This window comes from Trachinotus anak, unplaced genomic scaffold (assembly GCF_046630095.1).
Source record: "Trachinotus anak isolate AG129_WGS33_773 ecotype Australia unplaced genomic scaffold, CSIRO_AGI_Tana_v1 ptg000019l, whole genome shotgun sequence".
In the NCBI taxonomy this organism is placed as follows: domain Eukaryota; kingdom Metazoa; phylum Chordata; class Actinopteri; order Carangiformes; family Carangidae; genus Trachinotus; species Trachinotus anak.
The window spans coordinates 26,522,327-26,541,029 of record NW_027273870.1 but is presented as its reverse complement, the minus strand read 5'-3'; the positions used below and the strand labels follow the sequence as shown (position 1 = coordinate 26,541,029).

General features: G+C 42.2%; 1 protein-coding gene across 2 annotated transcripts in view; it reads right to left on the bottom strand.

Annotated features, from left to right (window-relative positions):
- The window catches only part of LOC139636023 (voltage-dependent T-type calcium channel subunit alpha-1I), a 142,838-nt gene that overhangs the window by 80,984 nt on the left and 43,151 nt on the right, over positions 1 to 18,703 (bottom strand). For both annotated transcript variants that reach the window (XM_071503682.1, XM_071503681.1), the window contains 4 exons: positions 15,709 to 16,051; positions 14,699 to 14,791; positions 5,528 to 5,867; positions 5,029 to 5,435 (listed from right to left, as the gene is read on the bottom strand). In XM_071503682.1, coding sequence (XP_071359783.1) covers positions 5,029 to 5,435; positions 5,528 to 5,867; positions 14,699 to 14,791; positions 15,709 to 16,051 — 1,183 coding nt within the window. The remainder of the gene's footprint in view (positions 1 to 5,028; positions 5,436 to 5,527; positions 5,868 to 14,698; positions 14,792 to 15,708; positions 16,052 to 18,703) is intronic.

Genomic DNA, 18,703 nt, shown 5'->3' with positions numbered 1-18,703 from the left:
TGTGCTTTTAATGCTTTATCTACCTATATGATGCATCCAGCGTGTGCTACGGGCATCTGGTGATGCTTCTCAGATGATGCACTCAGGAGGAGGTGGATGGGTTGAGAATGGGGTTGGGGTTGGGGTTGGGGTTGGGGGTGGATATACCAGTGTTTGACCTTGATGCTTGAATCTGCAGTTTGCATCCTGTCTCCTATCAGCAGTCAACAGTGAACAAACCAGCTGTCCCTGCAGGTTTTGTGTTTCTTACTGTCATTGTGCAGCAGTCTCAGTTTTAAACTTAACTTAACGCAAATGTTCACTTGATCTCAAATATGAACTAAACAGATTTTGGTGGTCAAAGGTCACGGTGAAAGCACAAAACACAGTTTTGGCCAAACTCAAGGCATACAACCATGAGGCTGTAATTCAAGTTTAATTCTACAAACCGCTTCATCTTTGCAACCAGGTAACAGCTAAATGGACTGTTTTGCGCAATGATGATGAAAGTGCAGGCAGATGGAGATCTACTGAACAAGTAACGAAGGAAAAGTACTAGTTTCCACCACAATGACCAGAGGGGCACCCAACCACCCTAATGAACATATGTGACCATTTTGGTTGCAGTCTGGGGCCCTGATAACTTTCTTTGCCTTTTTAGCCTTTTCACCGCTCTAATGTTTTCAGCAGCTAATGCACAGTGAGCTGACCCTGTTAGTGCAACACCTGTCTCATGTAACGTTCCTGCGACAGTAAATAACTCAAACCCATCACATGTATAATATCAACGATGTGACAGAAAATCATAACAATCCTAAATCCTCTAATGTATAAATCTATCTAAAAAAAACTGATATGCATTTATGTGTTCCCTGTACTGAGTGAAAATATCTTCACAATAAGCTTTTTTTATGTTTCAACGGCAACTTTGATTAATTCAGATGCATCTTTTCAAAGCTTGTCCCCCTGGTTATTGATTCTTCTATAATCCTCAGATGAGGCCTGGATGTCGCATAATTTTCAGATAAAGTTACTCAGTAATTGCCAAATTCATATCCTCGTGTATTGCTCTCATTTTCCATTCTCAGACAGCCAACTGTTTTCTGTGGTTTGATAAATTATAATTTTATTTTTTAATTCTCTGACCTACTTTTGATTATAATTAGCGAACATGGTTGATTTCTGCTGTTAGGTGATTTCAATTTGCATGTGACAGCCTAAAGACTGAGTATGTGGGTGTTGTTGAATATTTTGACTGGGACCATCGCTGCACTGGCAACATCAATCCTGGTCATTTCCTTCACTTTTAATCTCGACATTTTGGCAGAGAACAACAACCATTTAGCCGCGTTGTTTGATCTCTATCCATCCCTGTCACATCCCCAAAGTGCCTGTCATGCTGCTAAATTATTAATTCCCAAACAGCTGTTCAATTCTCTGAAGTGTCTTCTCACTCGAGAAATTCATCCTGTTCAACAGAGGATACAGCCCTGTATTTTACACATGATGCCATCGCATCATCTAATGTGCAAGATGACTGAAAACTTCCTCCCAAGAATTATGATCATATTTGTGATGTCAAGAGCAATTTTAGGTGGACTTGGCACTGATGAAAATCCTCTGACCTCCGACCAGACTTTTATTTTTCTACTCGAGGCAGAGTCCCATCCACCCTGAGTCCGGCTCTGCTCGAGGTTTCTGCCTCTTAAAACAAAGTTTTTCTTTGCCACCGTCACCAGGTGCGTGGTCATGGTGGGAATTGTTGGGTCTCTGTAATCAATGTTGTAAAGATCACAGTCTAGACCTGCTCTGTTTGAAAAGTACCTTGAGATACCTTCTGTTGTGATTTAGAGCTATATAAATACAAACTGACTTGGCTTGATTCTACAATAGAACTTTTAACATTCACAACATCTGTCTTACAAACACCCCATTTATGGTCTAAACCAGCTGTTCCCGATCTTTCTTAACTCATGGCCCACCGACCATCATCTGACCATGTAACAATACAGATTTCTTTTTTGGTTGATGGGGGGAGAAATCACTTGTTGATTCACCATCTGTTTCTTGACTCTCTTTCCTTTTAACTCTTCCTGTTTTGATTTGGATACTCCAGCCTTTTGCCATGACTGCAATCGTTTATTGAGATAGCAAACAAGTATACGATGTGTACCCGCCGGCAACAACATAAAAGTTCCTCTCCCTGGCCTATCACAGTGATAAAAAAGGGAGTTTTTCACCGTCTTTAAAGATCATTTGATTTTAAAACATTATTTATATGTTTATTTTTTTATGATTATATATATATTTTTAATTTCATTTGTTGGCCCACTTGCAGCTCATTCATGGCCCACCAGTGGGCCGCGGCCCTCATTCTGGGAACCACTAGTCTAAACAACCAGTATATTTTCTAGGCTTTTGGTCAAACACATAATCATCAGAGGATCATAAACTATGAGTAATTTGGGGTGTTTTGCTAAAGGGGACCTCTGATTCCCCCCTGGATGACGTGAGACCTTCTTGTTTTTCAACAAAAAAAACAAAACAAAACAGTTTAGTCTAAATTATTAGATGTAACAAAGGCGAAGTGAGAAATTTAAGCACAAATACTAATGATCTTAATGAGAAATAGTTTTTAAACTTTTATTTCTAACTTTGTTGTCAGTGTGCACAAAACCGCCCCCCCCTAAGATTTTCATCTCTCTCCAGATACGTAATTCAACAATGATGATGGTGGTGTTACTACAGTTGTGTTATTATAGAGACGTGTATCTAAAAATATGAGCAGCTCATGTGGCAAACCATTTTCCAGCCCAGTGAATATTCAAACCTATAATGAGCGAATTCAGAGAGGCTTTGTTGTGCTCGTTGTAATAATATATCTCATCATGTAGTTTCATTAGTACTGAACGTATCTTGCTCTCGTAAAAAAAAAAAAAAAAAAAATTCCCAAAACACATCTTACACTTACACTCTTGAAGAATGCACTCTCCATATTCTGTCTAGTTGCCTGCCAATTTAGCTGATGGCCTGAATCATACCTGCTGCAGCCCTGAAACTTAAAAAAGCATTTGGCTGCCATTTCCTACTCTGATTCTCACACCAGGTGTAGTGGGACAGGTGGAAGCGCCTCTCAACAGGTCGATGATCAGAGCAGTGGGACAGATTAAGCCTCCGATGCCACTGTTCAAACAGAAGGAGGCATGACTCCAGTTTGCTAAACAGGCGGTGGAGCCACAGACGTTCCAACTCTGCCACTTCCTCCCCATTAAAGGAGCAAAGTCTCTCTCTGCCGCACTCTCATTCTGTCTCTCTATTTTTAGCCGCCCCCGAGATGAGAGACGACCCACCACTGCGGCGGTGGCAGGCATGAGTGGGCGATGGTATAGCGGGAGCGAGAAATATTGATAGAAAGACAAAGAGTGCACAAAGCAGAGCGACAGAAAGAGACAGGAAATGGGGGGAAAAAACTGGGGGGAAAAATGTGTACAAGTTAAAAGAAAACACCGCATCATTTTTTTTTTATTGCTTGGAGATGTTGGTGAGTGTGATCTGAAACAAAGGTGTGATGATCTGCAGGGGGCCTTGTCTACAACCTGCTGCCAAACCTGAGGGCAAGACATGTTTATCCTGTTGCCCAGAGAGTCACGTTACAGAGGCTATGTAATGGCAGACAGAGGAAAAGGCATGTAGAAAAAAAAAAGAGATGGATGTGCAGGAGAAAGAATAGAAAGAGATTGGACACAGAGAGGAGCTGAAAGAGACTGTGATTTCACGCTGTGAGCTGCATGGCTGTCGGTTCACTCTGAAAGTACTAAACTGTATTTTTAACTGCTATAGATTCTCCCATTCACAAACTTTCAATGTTAGCTTGCTAACACATGCTAAATGTACGCACAGACACACACACACACACACGTAATTAAACAAATAACAACAACAGCATCTCTTCCCACATTACTGATAATGGATGAAACCTCCCTCCGAGCTTGAGGAAATTTTTGTTCCTGTTGTCTTTGAACTAAACAAATGAAGCTTTTAGTGGTTTTAATTAGATTCACTGTTTATTTCCAGCTTAAAGTGTTGGGGATATGATAATATATGTATATGGCAAGTGACCACAACCATTAACTGAGGGTCCATCAGCCAACCAATCAGATTTCAGTTAACATATGGGACATGTTTCCTTGTTTATGTGCTGCGTTAGCTCATATCTCCCACCATGTTACCTCATAGAAAGAAGCTGTTTCATTCTTATTCTAGACAGCTGTTGATGTCTTTGCTGTTTTAAAGGTCAGGAGAAGTCTTTTCAAGGCAAAACTAGTCTGTCTTCATTATTATTATTTATTATCAGTATTTTACATTTATTATTATTATAATTTATTTATTTTTCTAAATGAAATTCCATGTCAGGAAATCCAGGGATTCCAACTGAAGTGTGCACACATGATTAAAATCATTTTGCACATAGACATTTTTTTTCAACAGCTACTTGTAAACATTTCACTGAACCAGTTGAACCAAGCCTGCAGAGCACCTGGTGCGCGCTGTAATCCCTTCATTGACAGATACAGATTTCTGTAGCTTAGCTGAGAGTGTGAGGGAGCTGGAAAGCATCATGCTTTTATTTTTGAACCCTTCTAACTGCTGTCTCTCTCAGGTCTGTCTCTTTCCACCAGCCTGCTACATGCTTGTAAGATTTGTACCATATTTTTTTTTACTTCTTTGAAACCTGTTTTTTGACACAAGTAAAAAGTAAACTTAAAAAAAAAAAAAAAAAAAAAAACCTGTCTGATGCTGCTGTTCCCTCCACCACACTTTACACCTCAATCCTGCTGGTAAGAGCTTACCACCATCAAAACCTTACATGAACATGAACACTTCTCAGATTTTGAGGACATTTGACGAGTTTGCAAAACTCCTGACAGGAGCAGAGAAAGCTGTTTGAAAGAGACAGACGAAGAGAGGATAGAAAGACATATTGCAGAAAGGGGGGGAAATAATGTGACACAAAGACCAAGAAAACATTTGAGCTGTTATAAGCTGCACCTGCTCGTGGTGCTCGATGCCCATGCTGATGGTGTTGATCAGGATGGCGATCATGATGCCGCGGTTGAAGTACTTGCTCTCCACGATGCCCCACAGCTTCATCCTCATCTCGTACCACAGCTCCTTGCATCCCTTCTTAGGACTACACCCACCACGGCTCCCTGAACCATCCTCGCCTTTCTTGCCCTTCTCCTTACCCCCAGATTGTGCCCCCTCCCTGTCCGCTTCCTCCACGGCTCCCTCCTCTGCCTCCCCGCTGGCCGCACTGCGAACTGGTCCAACGCCGTCAGTGAGCGAGAGGGTGGCGGCACACTGACGGCAGGGCTCAGAGGCAGAGGCGGAGGTGAGGGCCATGGGCTCAGCGGGTGAGGCGTGGTCAGGTTTGTTATGGTGGGGGCAGTGAGGACCTGAAATTGTACAAATGGAGTTTGGTAAGCACTCAGTGTATAAACCATTCGACTAAATAATACTGTCTTTGAATATGGTGGCAGTTTCGTACCGGGCCTCGGCACTGCTCTCCTCTCACGTCCGCCTCGTCCGTTGGCCTTCCTCTCCCTCCCCCCTCCTCCTCCTCTACCTCTTCCGACTCCTCGGAAGCCACGAGGTTTGCCGCGCAGGGTGTTGAACAGGGCGACAGTTTGTCTCCTGGCCTTGCGGAGGACGTGGCAGACCAGCTGGAAGAGCTCTTCGTAGCAGTCCCCGGGTTCACTGGCGAGGGTGGAGGAGGAGGAAAAGCGCGCCCGCTGCTCCTGCATCAGCTGATGCTCTCTCTGCTTGGTCTCTGAGAACTGGGTGGCGATGACGACCAGGCACAGGTTGATCATGAAGAAGGATCCGACCTGGGAGGGAAGAGAGAGTTTACGGGTGATTGTTGCTAAATGCTGCTTCATATGCTGAGTAAGGGCTGAAGTTCACATCGTTTATGGAGATGTCACTAATTCCTGATTCCTGCCTCTGGACTTCCTGGAAAGCTAAACAGAATTTTGCTTACTTATGTATACCCTGATTTGATCTGACATCAAATCCTATTTCATTTTCACAGTAGTTTGTGTGAGATGTCTCCAACTGTCTTTAATCAAGCAGTCAGTTTCCCAGGCCTGGTTGTGATCCTAACAGCCAATGACAGGACAAATATTTATTCTCAAATCTAATCTAATCCTTAACACTTGCAAACGTTGGCATGAAACAGTCCCGGAGCCGTAATCCGATCTGTTAGTGGTCAGTGCCAGATAAACACAACGGGTGAAGAACTCACAGCGAGTCGGCTGGACGCCAGTGCGGTTTAGCAGTTTAGCTAGCTGTAACCTGTTAGCCTACTTGGCTGGACACCTCCACACATAACACATTATACAATATGGTTGCAAACAAGACAGCATTTTGTTAACACAAACAGCAAACTTTAAGGTCTGCTTTAAGGCCACTCAACATTTATCTATCAAGAGAGGAGAACAGCTTTACGTCTTTTCTGCTTTTTTAATTTAATCTCATGACAAAACATTTAAACATTTAAATGCCACCACAAACATGTAAGAGAGGTGGCTGCGCTCTTTATCTGTTTCTTTATAAGATCTACACCAAATCCAAAATCCCCCACCATGCAGATACTCAGCATTTATTCAAATGCTTGTGTTTGGAAAAGATCAGGAGACGACTGCATGGGCAAGTGAGTTCTGGCCTTGTGGTTGTTTGTCTTTGATTAATAATGAAACGGTTGTTAGAAACAGAAAGTCTTGTGAGTCTTCAGTGTATGAGAACAATGCTGAAGGTCAGGGAGCAGAGAGGTCAGAAGAGGAAAGAGGAAACCCCTCCTCCCTGTCATTCATCAGCTCTTTCTGTTTCTGTTGAACTCGCACTAAATCTTTACCTAAAGTTTTGTTGTCCAATCAAAAACAAGCAGGCAAAGATGAAGAACATCTATTGCAGCAACTGCTTAAACTTTTATTAGGAAGTTTTTTGTTTTTTTTTAGAAGTGTCAGAAAACTGAAAAGTATGCTGTCATGCAGTACTGTGTGTTTGATGTTATAGGCTCACTGTCACTCCCTCACTTCTAGAAGGAGAGAGAGAAAAGGGCAAGGTCACCCAGAGAAGCAGAGCTGATGTGCAAAAAGACGAGGTGGGAGAAAGCGAGAAGGCAGAGAGGGGGATGAAGTGTAACGCTCCCTCGGCTCTCTAGGCTGTGATCAATAGTGATTGTGAAACCTTATAACCCCCTTCTGCTCTCCATCTGAACCCCAGTGACAAAGACTGTGAAAAAGCAGGACGAAGTGTGTGCGTAAGCGAACATGTGTGTCTGTGTGTGTGTGTTTTGTGTGTAAAGCTGCTCCTCATTGATCCAAAGCAGGGATTTATGGTCAGACTGGCTGGTTTTCATGCCAGCCCTCTGGATGCGCCGACTGAAAGGGAGGCAGTGGGTCCCAGCAACCGTTCAGCACCCTGGCTGATCCCATCAAATATTTATACTCACACTCTGCTGGAGCCACCGAAATACAATTAGATTAGTGTGTCTGCGTGCATGTGTGTGTACTTTTAGTGCAGCAGAGTGATAAAATGAGTATGTGTGAGAGGCAACGAGAACATGTGGATGGCATTGAATGGATGCACTGTGAGGCTGAGCAAGAGAGAGGGAGGCAATTTTAACCCCCAAACAATTAACATGACTCCCGAAAACCAAAGTTACAGTCATCAATGTTGTTTTAACTATTGATCAAGTACATGTAATATGAAAGCATCAAATCCAGAGGGAGTTACTACCATGTGCTACCACCTCTAGCCAAAGACTGTATAGACTCTGGGTCTGAAAAGTGAAGCCAATGCAGAAGTGGCTTAAACCTGCATTCTATCTAATGACCATCAGGGGGCGACTCCACTGGATGAGAAAATAAGTCTGATTGTATTGAAGTCTATGGGAAAATGACTCTAGTTCTCAGCTCATTAAATATTTTCTTAATGAGTTAATGGTCTCAGTCGCTAGTTTCAAGTCTCCTTCAATACAACATGGTGTTCATTTTTTAAATCATGGTCCCATTTAGAGGAAAATAGACGATTGACAGACTGTACCACACACGGCGACCTGCCTAACAATCAGGATAGAGCACAGAGCAGGTCAGATCAACCCCTCACTCCTCCTCAGCTCCACCTTCTCGTCCAAATATGGTTTCCTCTGGTTTCCAAAAAAACAAGCTGGTGACAGCCTAATTGCAAACTCAAGGCCTCAGAATGGCAGTTCACGTCACGGTTGGTTGCCACTTGGTTCTGTCGCACATTTCCTGTTTGGTTCAGTCCTCTCGTGATCCCGGCAACAGCAGGCAGCTGTTTTCAGCAATAATAAACCTGCAGTTCACTACGTACCCAGCAGCAAACTGTAGACACACAAATCTAACATCCAGCTTTTCTCAGAAGATAATAGAGATCACATGAATGCTAAAGAGATAAGTCAATATTTGATTTTCATTCATCAAAAGGGCAGAAACACGACTCCAACTTTATTTGGAGATATCATGTCTGAACACCCTCTTTTGGCAGTGTTGTGCCCCCAAGTGACGTGTTATTATTCAGACATGAGACATAGGACAGTGACAGTGCACAAAAAAAAAAAAAAATGCAACCTGCCCCCACAAAAATGACACCACCACCAGTGGGTGAATCTGTGCACCTGACTCCACCCTGACCTGACACAATCACTGCAAAACTGGAAACTCTACCTACAGTCAATGCTCAGTGTTATGTCCTTGAGAAACAACTGTCACATCAATGATGTTATTTTAGTTGCTTCCAGTTTCAGATCCAGTTCCAAGTTGATAAAATATCTGGAGTCATTCAGCTCCATGGCCAATGAATCCCTCATCAAATCTGTCATAGTGTTCTCTGTTTAGTCAGTCTCTCTGACACAACAGGCACAAAGGCTGATAATATAGTATAACTCGAGAGTCAACAAAACACTCTGTGACCTGGCAGTTTTAGTGACCTGCAGCAAGGCAGCAAGTTCACCTCCAGGCAATGTAAAGTGCATTGTGCTTGCAATACAACATCAGTTTGTTTACTTGATATTGACTGGATGATGAAGCAGAATGAATATTATTTTCACTGTGAGGAGCAGAATGAGTCAGGACAGGGTTAATGAATGTAACAGACCTCCAAGCCTTCAGCACGGCACAATATCAACGGTTTAGGTTTGATCGTTAATTACTGTAGTTTCTATCAGTGTTGGTGTTGTGCTTGTGTGGTAATTAGTCCATAAATTGCAATTAAACTTACCAATTGTGTTTTTAATGTGACTAGAAGAAGGTAAATCCTTAAATATGAACTTATCTTTTATTACACTAATCTGTTTTGTTTCTGTGCTGAGAGAAATGAAATGCAGGACTTTTTTAACATTCACACATTCACATCAATTAGTTTCATCCCCCAGCGAAGAAACAACTTTAATTCATTCGATAAGGGATTCGAAAGGATTCAGATTTGATAAAATGCTATTGAACCCTGTCCCTGCAGTGAAGTACTGGAGTTTATAAAAGTAGCAAATGTAATTTTATCTTAATTTCAAATTTTAGTTTGACATTAATCCAGTTCAGTTAAACTTGAACCATTTACTACAACAGCAAATTCCTGCAGTGGGAAACTGATCTTCAGTAAGTTTTGCGTGTTATAAAATCATCAAACTTATGTGACATTACTCACAGAGTCTGTGGTTATTACAGTCTGATACTCACTGATCATGTGTGAGCTGCCGCCTCCTCCTGCAGATTACAACAGGTGGGCTAATCACATGACATTAACTCTCGGACATCTGTATCCATATCGGTATATGTAGTGAATGTTAATACCAGGTATAAGTGAGGGCAAAGGGTGGGGTTGGGGCTTAAACAGTGTCAAATCAAGGGGCTTAACACACCGTGCGGCTCGGTAACAAAACAGGCTGGAGCTGGTATTTCCGGATGTGAAACCTTAATTCCACAGGGCTGAGCTGTTTTTCCATGCAAAGCCTTTAATTCCACCAAGTCCTTTTGTCTAAACTGCTCTACATGATGGTAATCAGTAGACGGCAACAGCTTTAACTCTCTCCATCTTGATCTCACTTTTCTCATCTGTCCCTCCATCTGTCACTTCATCTCTCTCTCTCATCACTGTTTTCATCTCGCTTCCTCCTCGCACACTCTCTCACATAACTCACTCTTCATCCCACTCTACCTCTCTCTCTCAGAGCAATTCAATTTAACACACTTCATCTGCATGAATGTTATGTGAGTGAAATAGTCAAAGCATCTAAATACAACCTGAACCCCTCTCTCTCTCTCTTTCTCTCTCTCTCTCTCTCTCTGTTTGCCTCAGTAGCTGTTGCTCGCTCTCTTCCATCTCTCCATAGATAGATAGACAGATAGAGTAAGTGCTCTATTAATCCCAAAGGGAAATTGCAGTGTTGCAGCAGGCACTTCACAAAAACAATGGGGAAGATAATTAACAATACACGTAAAGGCTAAATTCTCTAATAACTAAAAAAAGGAAATATATATATATATATATCAATATAAGTAACAGAAAAAGAAAAAGGTTAAAGATAGACCCATGGCTGTACTGTGTGCTAAATATGTATATTACACATATCATAACACAGTGTACCTTAGAGCCAGTCATTGGATATATAGAAAGAGAGCGTGAGAGAGAGAGAGCCGCACAAACCTTGAAAGTTCAGATTAATCTGATATATAACAGATGTGGAGCATAATCTCATAAATTCCAGGTGAGCAGTTTGTCCTTTACAAGAAAAACCTAGAATCACAACCTCCTGATTTATGCCTCCACCAAAATCTGGTCACAATCTCCCCTTTCTGAGTTACAGTGTCAAATAATGCCCACAGGTAAACATTGTAATGTCACAGTGAAGTTCACCTTTTTGGATATAAAATGCCATCACTTCATTATTTTCCTTTAAACATTTGTTTTAAATTGTGTCATAATTACGTATGAATTTGGACCTTATGGCCAAAAACGTATTTTGTGAGTTCACATTGACCTTTGACCACCAAGCCTGATCTGTTCATTTTTGAGTCCAACTGAACATTTGTGCCAAGTTCGAGGGTATTCTCTGGAGTTCTCAAGATATCGCATTCACAAGGCCAAAAACATGTTTTGTGAGGTCACCATGACCTTTAGTCTTTAACCTTTTACCTTTGACCACCAAAATCTTATCAGTTCTTTCCTGAGTCCAAGTTAATGTTCATGCCAAACTTGAAGCTTCACCCCTCAGTCTGAGGAGGCTCCTCTCCTGACGCAGAGGAGAATCACTGGCAGCGCTCTCAGAGCTGAAGAAGTGCTCTGCTGTCTGACCAGCAGGTCGTGGAGAGGACCTTCTCCTTGATGTCCAACGGTTTGTGCAGCTTCTTCCTCTGCACAACCAACTCCAAAGGTTTCCAGAGAGGTCACCTGCACGGAGCCGGCCTTCCTCATCAGTATGTTGGTGTCGCTGTCTCTGATGCTGCTGCCCCAGCGGACTGCAGCAAAGAAACTGTGGTCAGTCAGTCTGTGATCCAGGAGATTGTAGAGGCGTCTACCTGGATATACTGGAGCTCCTCTCTCCTCATTGAGCTCAGCGTCACGCATTATCAACAACAACATAATTAAAAGTCCCCTCATCTGTCTGTCAGTGAGATGAGGACAAGCAGGGATATGAGCAGCACTTTTTAACACGTGAACAGTAACACTCAAATCACGTTCCTCCACTACGTCTGTGAGACAAGCATAGAGACACGCTGCCACACAAGAGCCTGACTGTCAAGTCTCGGCTGTGAGGAAAAAGGACAAAAACAGCAGCCAGTAAAATCCTTTTTTTTTAAAATCATGACAAACAATGACATATTCATTAGGAGATACGTTATACAGTGGAGGTTTGCTTCCATTTTGATCGTGTTTCAGGCATTTCTGCTTGAGCAGATACTCAGAGCAGAGACATGAGGGTATATTTACTACCAATTAAGTTGATGTTGATCCTGAATCTGCAGGATGGTTCAAGTTGAATACTTAAATGGTGAAGGATTTTACAAATTACCATACAGGCAAGCATCTGCAAGTGTGGCAGATGCGGTTAATTGTCCCAGAGACTAAAACTTCTTATGTCCTTAAACTACACATCTGAAATACCAAATGTAGTGATGGGCTAGCTGACGGATCTAAGTTCCCATTCTTTTTTTTTTTTTTTTCCCCACACACCCTTTCAAGCCGTTACTATAGCAACAATCAGTTACTGTGCATTCTAACACCTTGGTAACCTGACTTTTCAGCGAGCATCATGGAGCATCAGGTTACAATTTCCACTTTATTTTAAAACAAAGTCCTGCCAGACTCATTTGTACTTTAACATGAACGCTAACATAGCATGCTAACATTAACATGTTACTGTGCCAGATGTAGGCTACATGTTAGCACAATGGCATCCTAAATATCAAACTCTAAATATGCTATATGCTAACACGCTAATGCGCCAAATACTACACTCTAAATGTAGAACTGAACCTGAGAAGCCGTCAGCTCAGCTTTACATTGCCTAAGATGTCCTAAAATGGCCACCGTACAAACAGTAACCTCTCTTGGTCTCTTCTCGCCACCCTCAGGCCAAACCGTGGCTGCAGCAGAAAAAACCTTCTCACTCAGGAAGCTTCCTAACTGAGTGAAATGACCCAGAAGTATCGTACCCCATTAACCTGAAAACATTATGCCGTCACTATTGCCCCAGTCTTCACTTTGACTATCTTTAAGTCCAGATTCAAGACTTTTATGTCATGTTATTTTCCCACCCACTTACAATGTATTTTAATGTTTCATGCTGTGTTTTGTATTTAATGTATTATTGCATCAAATGGCCTTTGTTTCTAAATTGTGCTGTACAGTACATATAAACTTGAGTTAATACTAAAGCATGCTAATTCTAAAGACTGGGGGGGGCTGAACATCATGTTGTGTGTCCCATTGTTAAACCTGAGGCTGTGATCTGTGTGTCTGGTCCGTCCATGTGAGCCCCGAGGACACGCGGAGGGATTCGCTCTAATTAATAACGTTTCATTCGAGATCAAAGAGAGACGCCAACACGTGGTCGCTTCCTCCCTCCACTCCTCCAGCCCTCTATCTAATTTCATGCCGACACTCCAGTCCGTCATCACCACCTTCTGTTTTTTTTTTCCCTCTTTATCGATCCACTCATCCATCCATCCATCCATCCATTTCCTGTCCCTCCCCCACTTCTTCCCTCTTAATCACCCTCTCTCTTTTAAGCACGCCGCCATCTTCCTCCCTGGTTTCCATACCTTCTCTTCATTTCTGTCTATTTTCTCTCCCATTTCATCACCCCCCCCCCCATTTCTTACTTTCAACCAACCCTTTACTCCTGTCCTCAGCTGTTTCCCTCCTTTCTACCCATCCTCAGGAAACATCCGAAGGCTCCCACGATTTCGCAAATTGTTTGTAGTGAGACAATTTCAGGGGCTTGATGTAGAAGATAATGTCCCACAGCAAATGTGGGAAAGAGCGTGGGAATGTGTCCTTCTCTGTGCGTAAATAAATTTGATTGCATTTTCTGTGAAAGTGTGTGTTTCTGTGTGACTGAGAATAAGGAGCAACATCAGATAGCCAGGAGGTGGTAGAGATAAAAGGAAAAAAGAGGGAGAAAAGGGGGTTAAGGAAGAAAATGAGAGACATGAAGATGATGATAGGAGGGAAGAGTTAGCAGAAACAAGGACTGATAGATGCCAGGAAAAGGTAAGAAAGTTAAGGTGGCAGAGAGCAGTGATTGACAGATTCAAGGAGACAGTAATAGCTGGAGAGTAATGTTAGAAGAAATTAAGGGGTGAAGAACGAAGGGAGTGTTGACGAGACAGGAGGAGAGGCAGAGCTTATGTCTGCATCTGAAGGCACGCAATTAAAAGTGTAATAAAAAGACAAGACAGCCCCTGGGTTAGAGAAGTAACTGGGACTGGCAGTCACGCTGCGTTATGATAGCGCACACACACACACACACACACACACACACACACACACACATATACACACATGAAAAAAGAAATATACTGAAGAGAGCACGCATCAACGCTCATACACAAAAATGTACACACATACACCCAGCGCAGCACATACACAGACAGAGGATCGAATGAAAAAGTGTTATATCAGAACAAAAAAAAAAAGGGGGGGGGTTTCAGGGATTTCAGCTTTTCACGATGACACTGACAGCCTCGTGTGTGTGTGTATGACTGAGTAAATGAGAGAGAGAGAGAGAGAGAGAAAGAGAAAGAGAGAGAGCGGAGTGACAGCGTTTCATTGCCGTCATCTGTAGCTTGGCAACAAAAACAGGAAATGTTAAAATAAGAGTTTGTTAACTGCAGAAACTGTAACTTTGCTGGATTTACATGTGTGTTAGTGAGTGAGTGTGTATTAGCACTCACTGCTTTTCAGCTGTAAGTGGGATTACATCCATATGACATGATATTATGTTAAAGGCTAAAATTAATTAATTAAAAATTTTCTTAAATCAATTGTTAATAAAGTTTTCTGTATGTTCTGGAAAACATTTCATCGCATTAAACATCCATTAGATTATTTTCTACATGCAGACATGAACCACATCCTGATAAATGAATATACCTGAGTGTATTTGTATGCACAGTTATAGTCAAGTGTGACTTACAATGATCAGTAAGATGAAGTAGATGAAGTTGTAGAAGGAATGCGCATCCATCACATAGTACATGATCTCCACCCATCCCTCCAGAGTGATCACCTACAGTCAGGAAAAGAGGTGTGAGCAAACACACGACGACTACATCCACAGTAAATCCGACCTTCAGGAGTGAAGTTCTGGTGTTAAAAGATCAGTTCAAAATGTGTTTATACACCACAGAAAACAGTTAGTTAAACTTAGGGGAAAGGCTGGAAACAGTTTCTCTGCTCTGTCTGAAGAACGTGTCTGAACATGTTACACCTCTTTTTTCAAAAACCCAAATGTTTTTTTCTGGCTTTGAGGGTTGTGTGCTGGACTATTTCTTGCTTGGGAACAGAGTTTTTATTGGCTTCGCAGCTGCTCCTGGCCAAGAAATAGTGCAACCATAAAATTGTTGATTGTGCAACTTGTCTCATGTATGGATCAAACAAATGCGATCCATAGTAAACTTTGGACAGAGCCAGGCTGTTTCCTCCTGCTTCAGGTCTTGTGCTAAGCTAAGCATATTTGATAAAATGTTGAACTAACCCTTTAACATGCTGAACAGTATTCAGCTTCAGTTCAACTTAATCTGAGGAAACCTTCACACACAGTACCAGTCAAAAGTTTGGACACAAACTTAGTGTATTTATAAGGAGGGTAACTTTCATTTTTCTGTGTTTTTCTGATACGTCTATCACCCAGCAAACATGACTATATGGAACTGGAAGGAAATGATATATGGAGACACACAGTGAATCTAAAATGTTCTGTATGAGTCCTTCTCTGTAACTGGTTTCTATCTGATCTGTGTTCATAATAACTTTATTTTAAGACATAAGGATGTAAGTGTTTCCTTCTCATTTCTGTTTCTGCTGTGTGTGAAAAGGTTGCTGAATATTGCATAAAGTAATTAGGACTGGCTCATTGAACACACTGAGCCCACAGAAACAAAGCCGTCTGGCTGGCAGTCTCCTTACATGCTGCAAATTTCCCACCTGGAAGATGACAATCCAAGCATAGGCGATGTTGTCAAAGTTGATGGCTCCTTTGTGTGGGTTGCTGTGCCCAGTGTGGCACCTGGTGTAGTACTGGTTCCAGTTGACACAGAGCCCTGCCACGCTGACGCTGCCATTAGCCAGAGGCTCGGGGCTCAGGCCCAGCGACTGGCGGTACAAGGCGTCGTCTTTGTCCAGACAGCACGTCCTGCCTCCCTCACGGCGAGCCGGGACGTCAGAGCAGGACATAATGCCGTTGTCGACCGGCAGGGAGCAGATGAAGGGCCGCTCGTCATCCTCGTCTGGCATGTAGTAAGGCCGAGGAAGACTGATGCCTGTAGTGCTGGAGGCGAGAAGGGAGAAGGCGGTGAGCATGGTACTATAGTTTAATTTGAAAATGTAGAAACACTAGTAAAACTGGAGGTACACTTGCAAAGCTATGATATTTCAAACACTCGCTCATATTAAAAGATCATGGAGAAGGAAAAACTGAGGCTGAGCATGAAACACGACTGTGCTTGATGAGTAAAATTTGAAAGCAAATATGCCAGAACAGGAGTTACTAGAGGAACGCTGCTGACACATTTACAGCAATCCTGAGACACATGAAAGAGCTTCCACTGATGCCAGAATCAAAAGACAGATTTCCTCTCCAGTCCTCAAAGTCTCACCCACACGCTTCCACAAACACATTACAGGTACTGTATATAGACAGAGGACAAGTGCTGACATCGACAAATGCATGTGTGTGAGTGTGTGTTCATGCTAGTTTGTCATGGTAATTCTAGACGGACCAAAACCACTTTGTTCTTCATGGACATTTTCCAGCATTTGTGTGTTGTGAGGCTGGAAGTGAAAGCATAAAATGTAATGATCACAGGCAGAGAGATGAGTGGATGAGAGGACAGAGAGAGTGAGAGAGAGTAAAAGAGTAAAACTTAAAGAAAATTACATCACAGACAGACAAGAAAGATGGTGATGGAGACACCCCGTCACGCCAGGCTGACAGTCACCTGTGTCTGTCAGTGTCCTGTAGTTTTTTGTGTTGTGACGAGCATCGGCTGTATTCTGGACATATTTGTGGCCGTCCTACTGGCAACGCAGGCAGTCTGAGAGAGCTGTCTGACAGGCTGTTCAGCCGAGTGAATCACTGCTTATTTTTCTCCTCTGACCTTTCTTTTCTTCTCTCACAAACAACTGACTTGCAAATGCCGACTGTCAAACAAACTAAAAGCTGAGGACCAAAATGTTACACTGTATTTCATGAAAATAACAAAACTGTTTAATCAACCATCCTGTTGTGAAAATGATAATTTAGTTTGTTTTGTTTGTCGGCCTGTGATGTTCTCTGAATTACAAATACAAGGTGCTGGAAAGTTTATTTCCTCTCACATTGATCCAGAACAAACACTACCAGTCAGGAGTTTTAGATCATTTTTCTGGTTTTTATTCAAATTTAAAGGAACTGTTTGTATGTTTTGCTATTGCTACATAGCCCACACTAGCAGGAACTGCTCTTTACTTACCATTCTTGCCAAGAGCTTCAGCTACTGTGGAGTTTACTATACAAAAGGTTATAATACACCCTCTGAGCAGCGCTACTTCCTCAGGGAAGACTGGACGCTACAGTGACTCGGTATCGGAAAGTGACGAGACGGTCTTGGGCAGACTGGGGCTAGCTGGTTAGCATGCTAACTTCCATAAAAGAAGTGATAGAAACAGAAGCAAAATAATAGAGCTGCTTTTGCATTGTTTGATGCTGAACTCTCACATTTCTTCCAAACCGGTAAGTAAACAGCTATGAATGCTAACACTAGCTATGTAGCAATAGCAAAACATTGAAGCAGTAGAAGTTCAGTGGAAAAAAAAAAAAAAAAAAAACTTTAATGGTGCACAGGTAAGCAGTAAGCTGTTCCTACAGGTGTCAGTGACTTACAAACCATCTGTCTGTACAAAAGCAGAGTTGAAACAAACTGTCTTATTACACCCTCTGATGCATCATGATGACAACACCGTGCTGCAGGAGGTGGGACTGTATGTCGCCGTCAGAAAGGTGAGAAAAAGTAAGAAAAAGGAACAAAGGAAGAGAGACTGGTTGGTCAGAGGTTCATCCTACAGCAAGATAAGGACCCAAAACATTAGAAGAGAAGAACCAGACGGTGGCCTCATATGATGAAGACCAGCACAGTCTGCAGACTGAAACCACATGGAGCCGGTTTGGGATGAACTGGAGGAACAGCAACCTTCAGATGCAACTCCTTTGTGGTAACTTCTGCAACAGTACTGGGATGAACTGTCTGAGCAATAGTGATTTCCATTGTAGAAAGAAGCCAAGAAGGTATTTGACTGTTGGGCAAGTCAAAAACTCAGATTAAATTTAGATTCCTTGTTTCTAAAATTTCCATTTGTTTATTTGTTCTAGGCTTTAATTACAGAAACACAGAGACAATGAATTATGTAAATTTAAATAACAGCTGGAAAAATAGACGTGTTCTAAAACTTTTGACTACAGGCAGACTGGTCATCAGCTGGCTGTCAGCCGTAGTTTCTGAAAGGTGTCAAAGTGCAACCTTTAACAGATAAGGTGAAGCAGCATGAAGCGAAGCGAAGCATGTGATCAGTCCGTCTCCATTATTTTGTGGCGGTTGACTTGGTGTGTCAGGGCTTTCACTGAGAGACAGACAGAGGAATAGGCCAAAAACGGCTTACAGCTCACAGCAGCTCTTAAATTTAGGACTCATCAGACACAGTATTAGAGTCAGTGGTGCACTGAGGATCATGTTGTGGGATTCAGACTGGAAGAATTGAAAAAAATAATCTGCTGAGCTGTAAAAGTATGACAGTGACACTGACAGTAAATGAACACAACAGTTCCCACAAAAGCCCTACAATACTTTGTTAAATGACTTCCAGTGGGAGCCCAAAGTTAAAATTTTCTGCATTAAAAGATGTTGGAGGTAAAAGAGATCGAAACAAGAGGAGGAGCAGGAAGGAG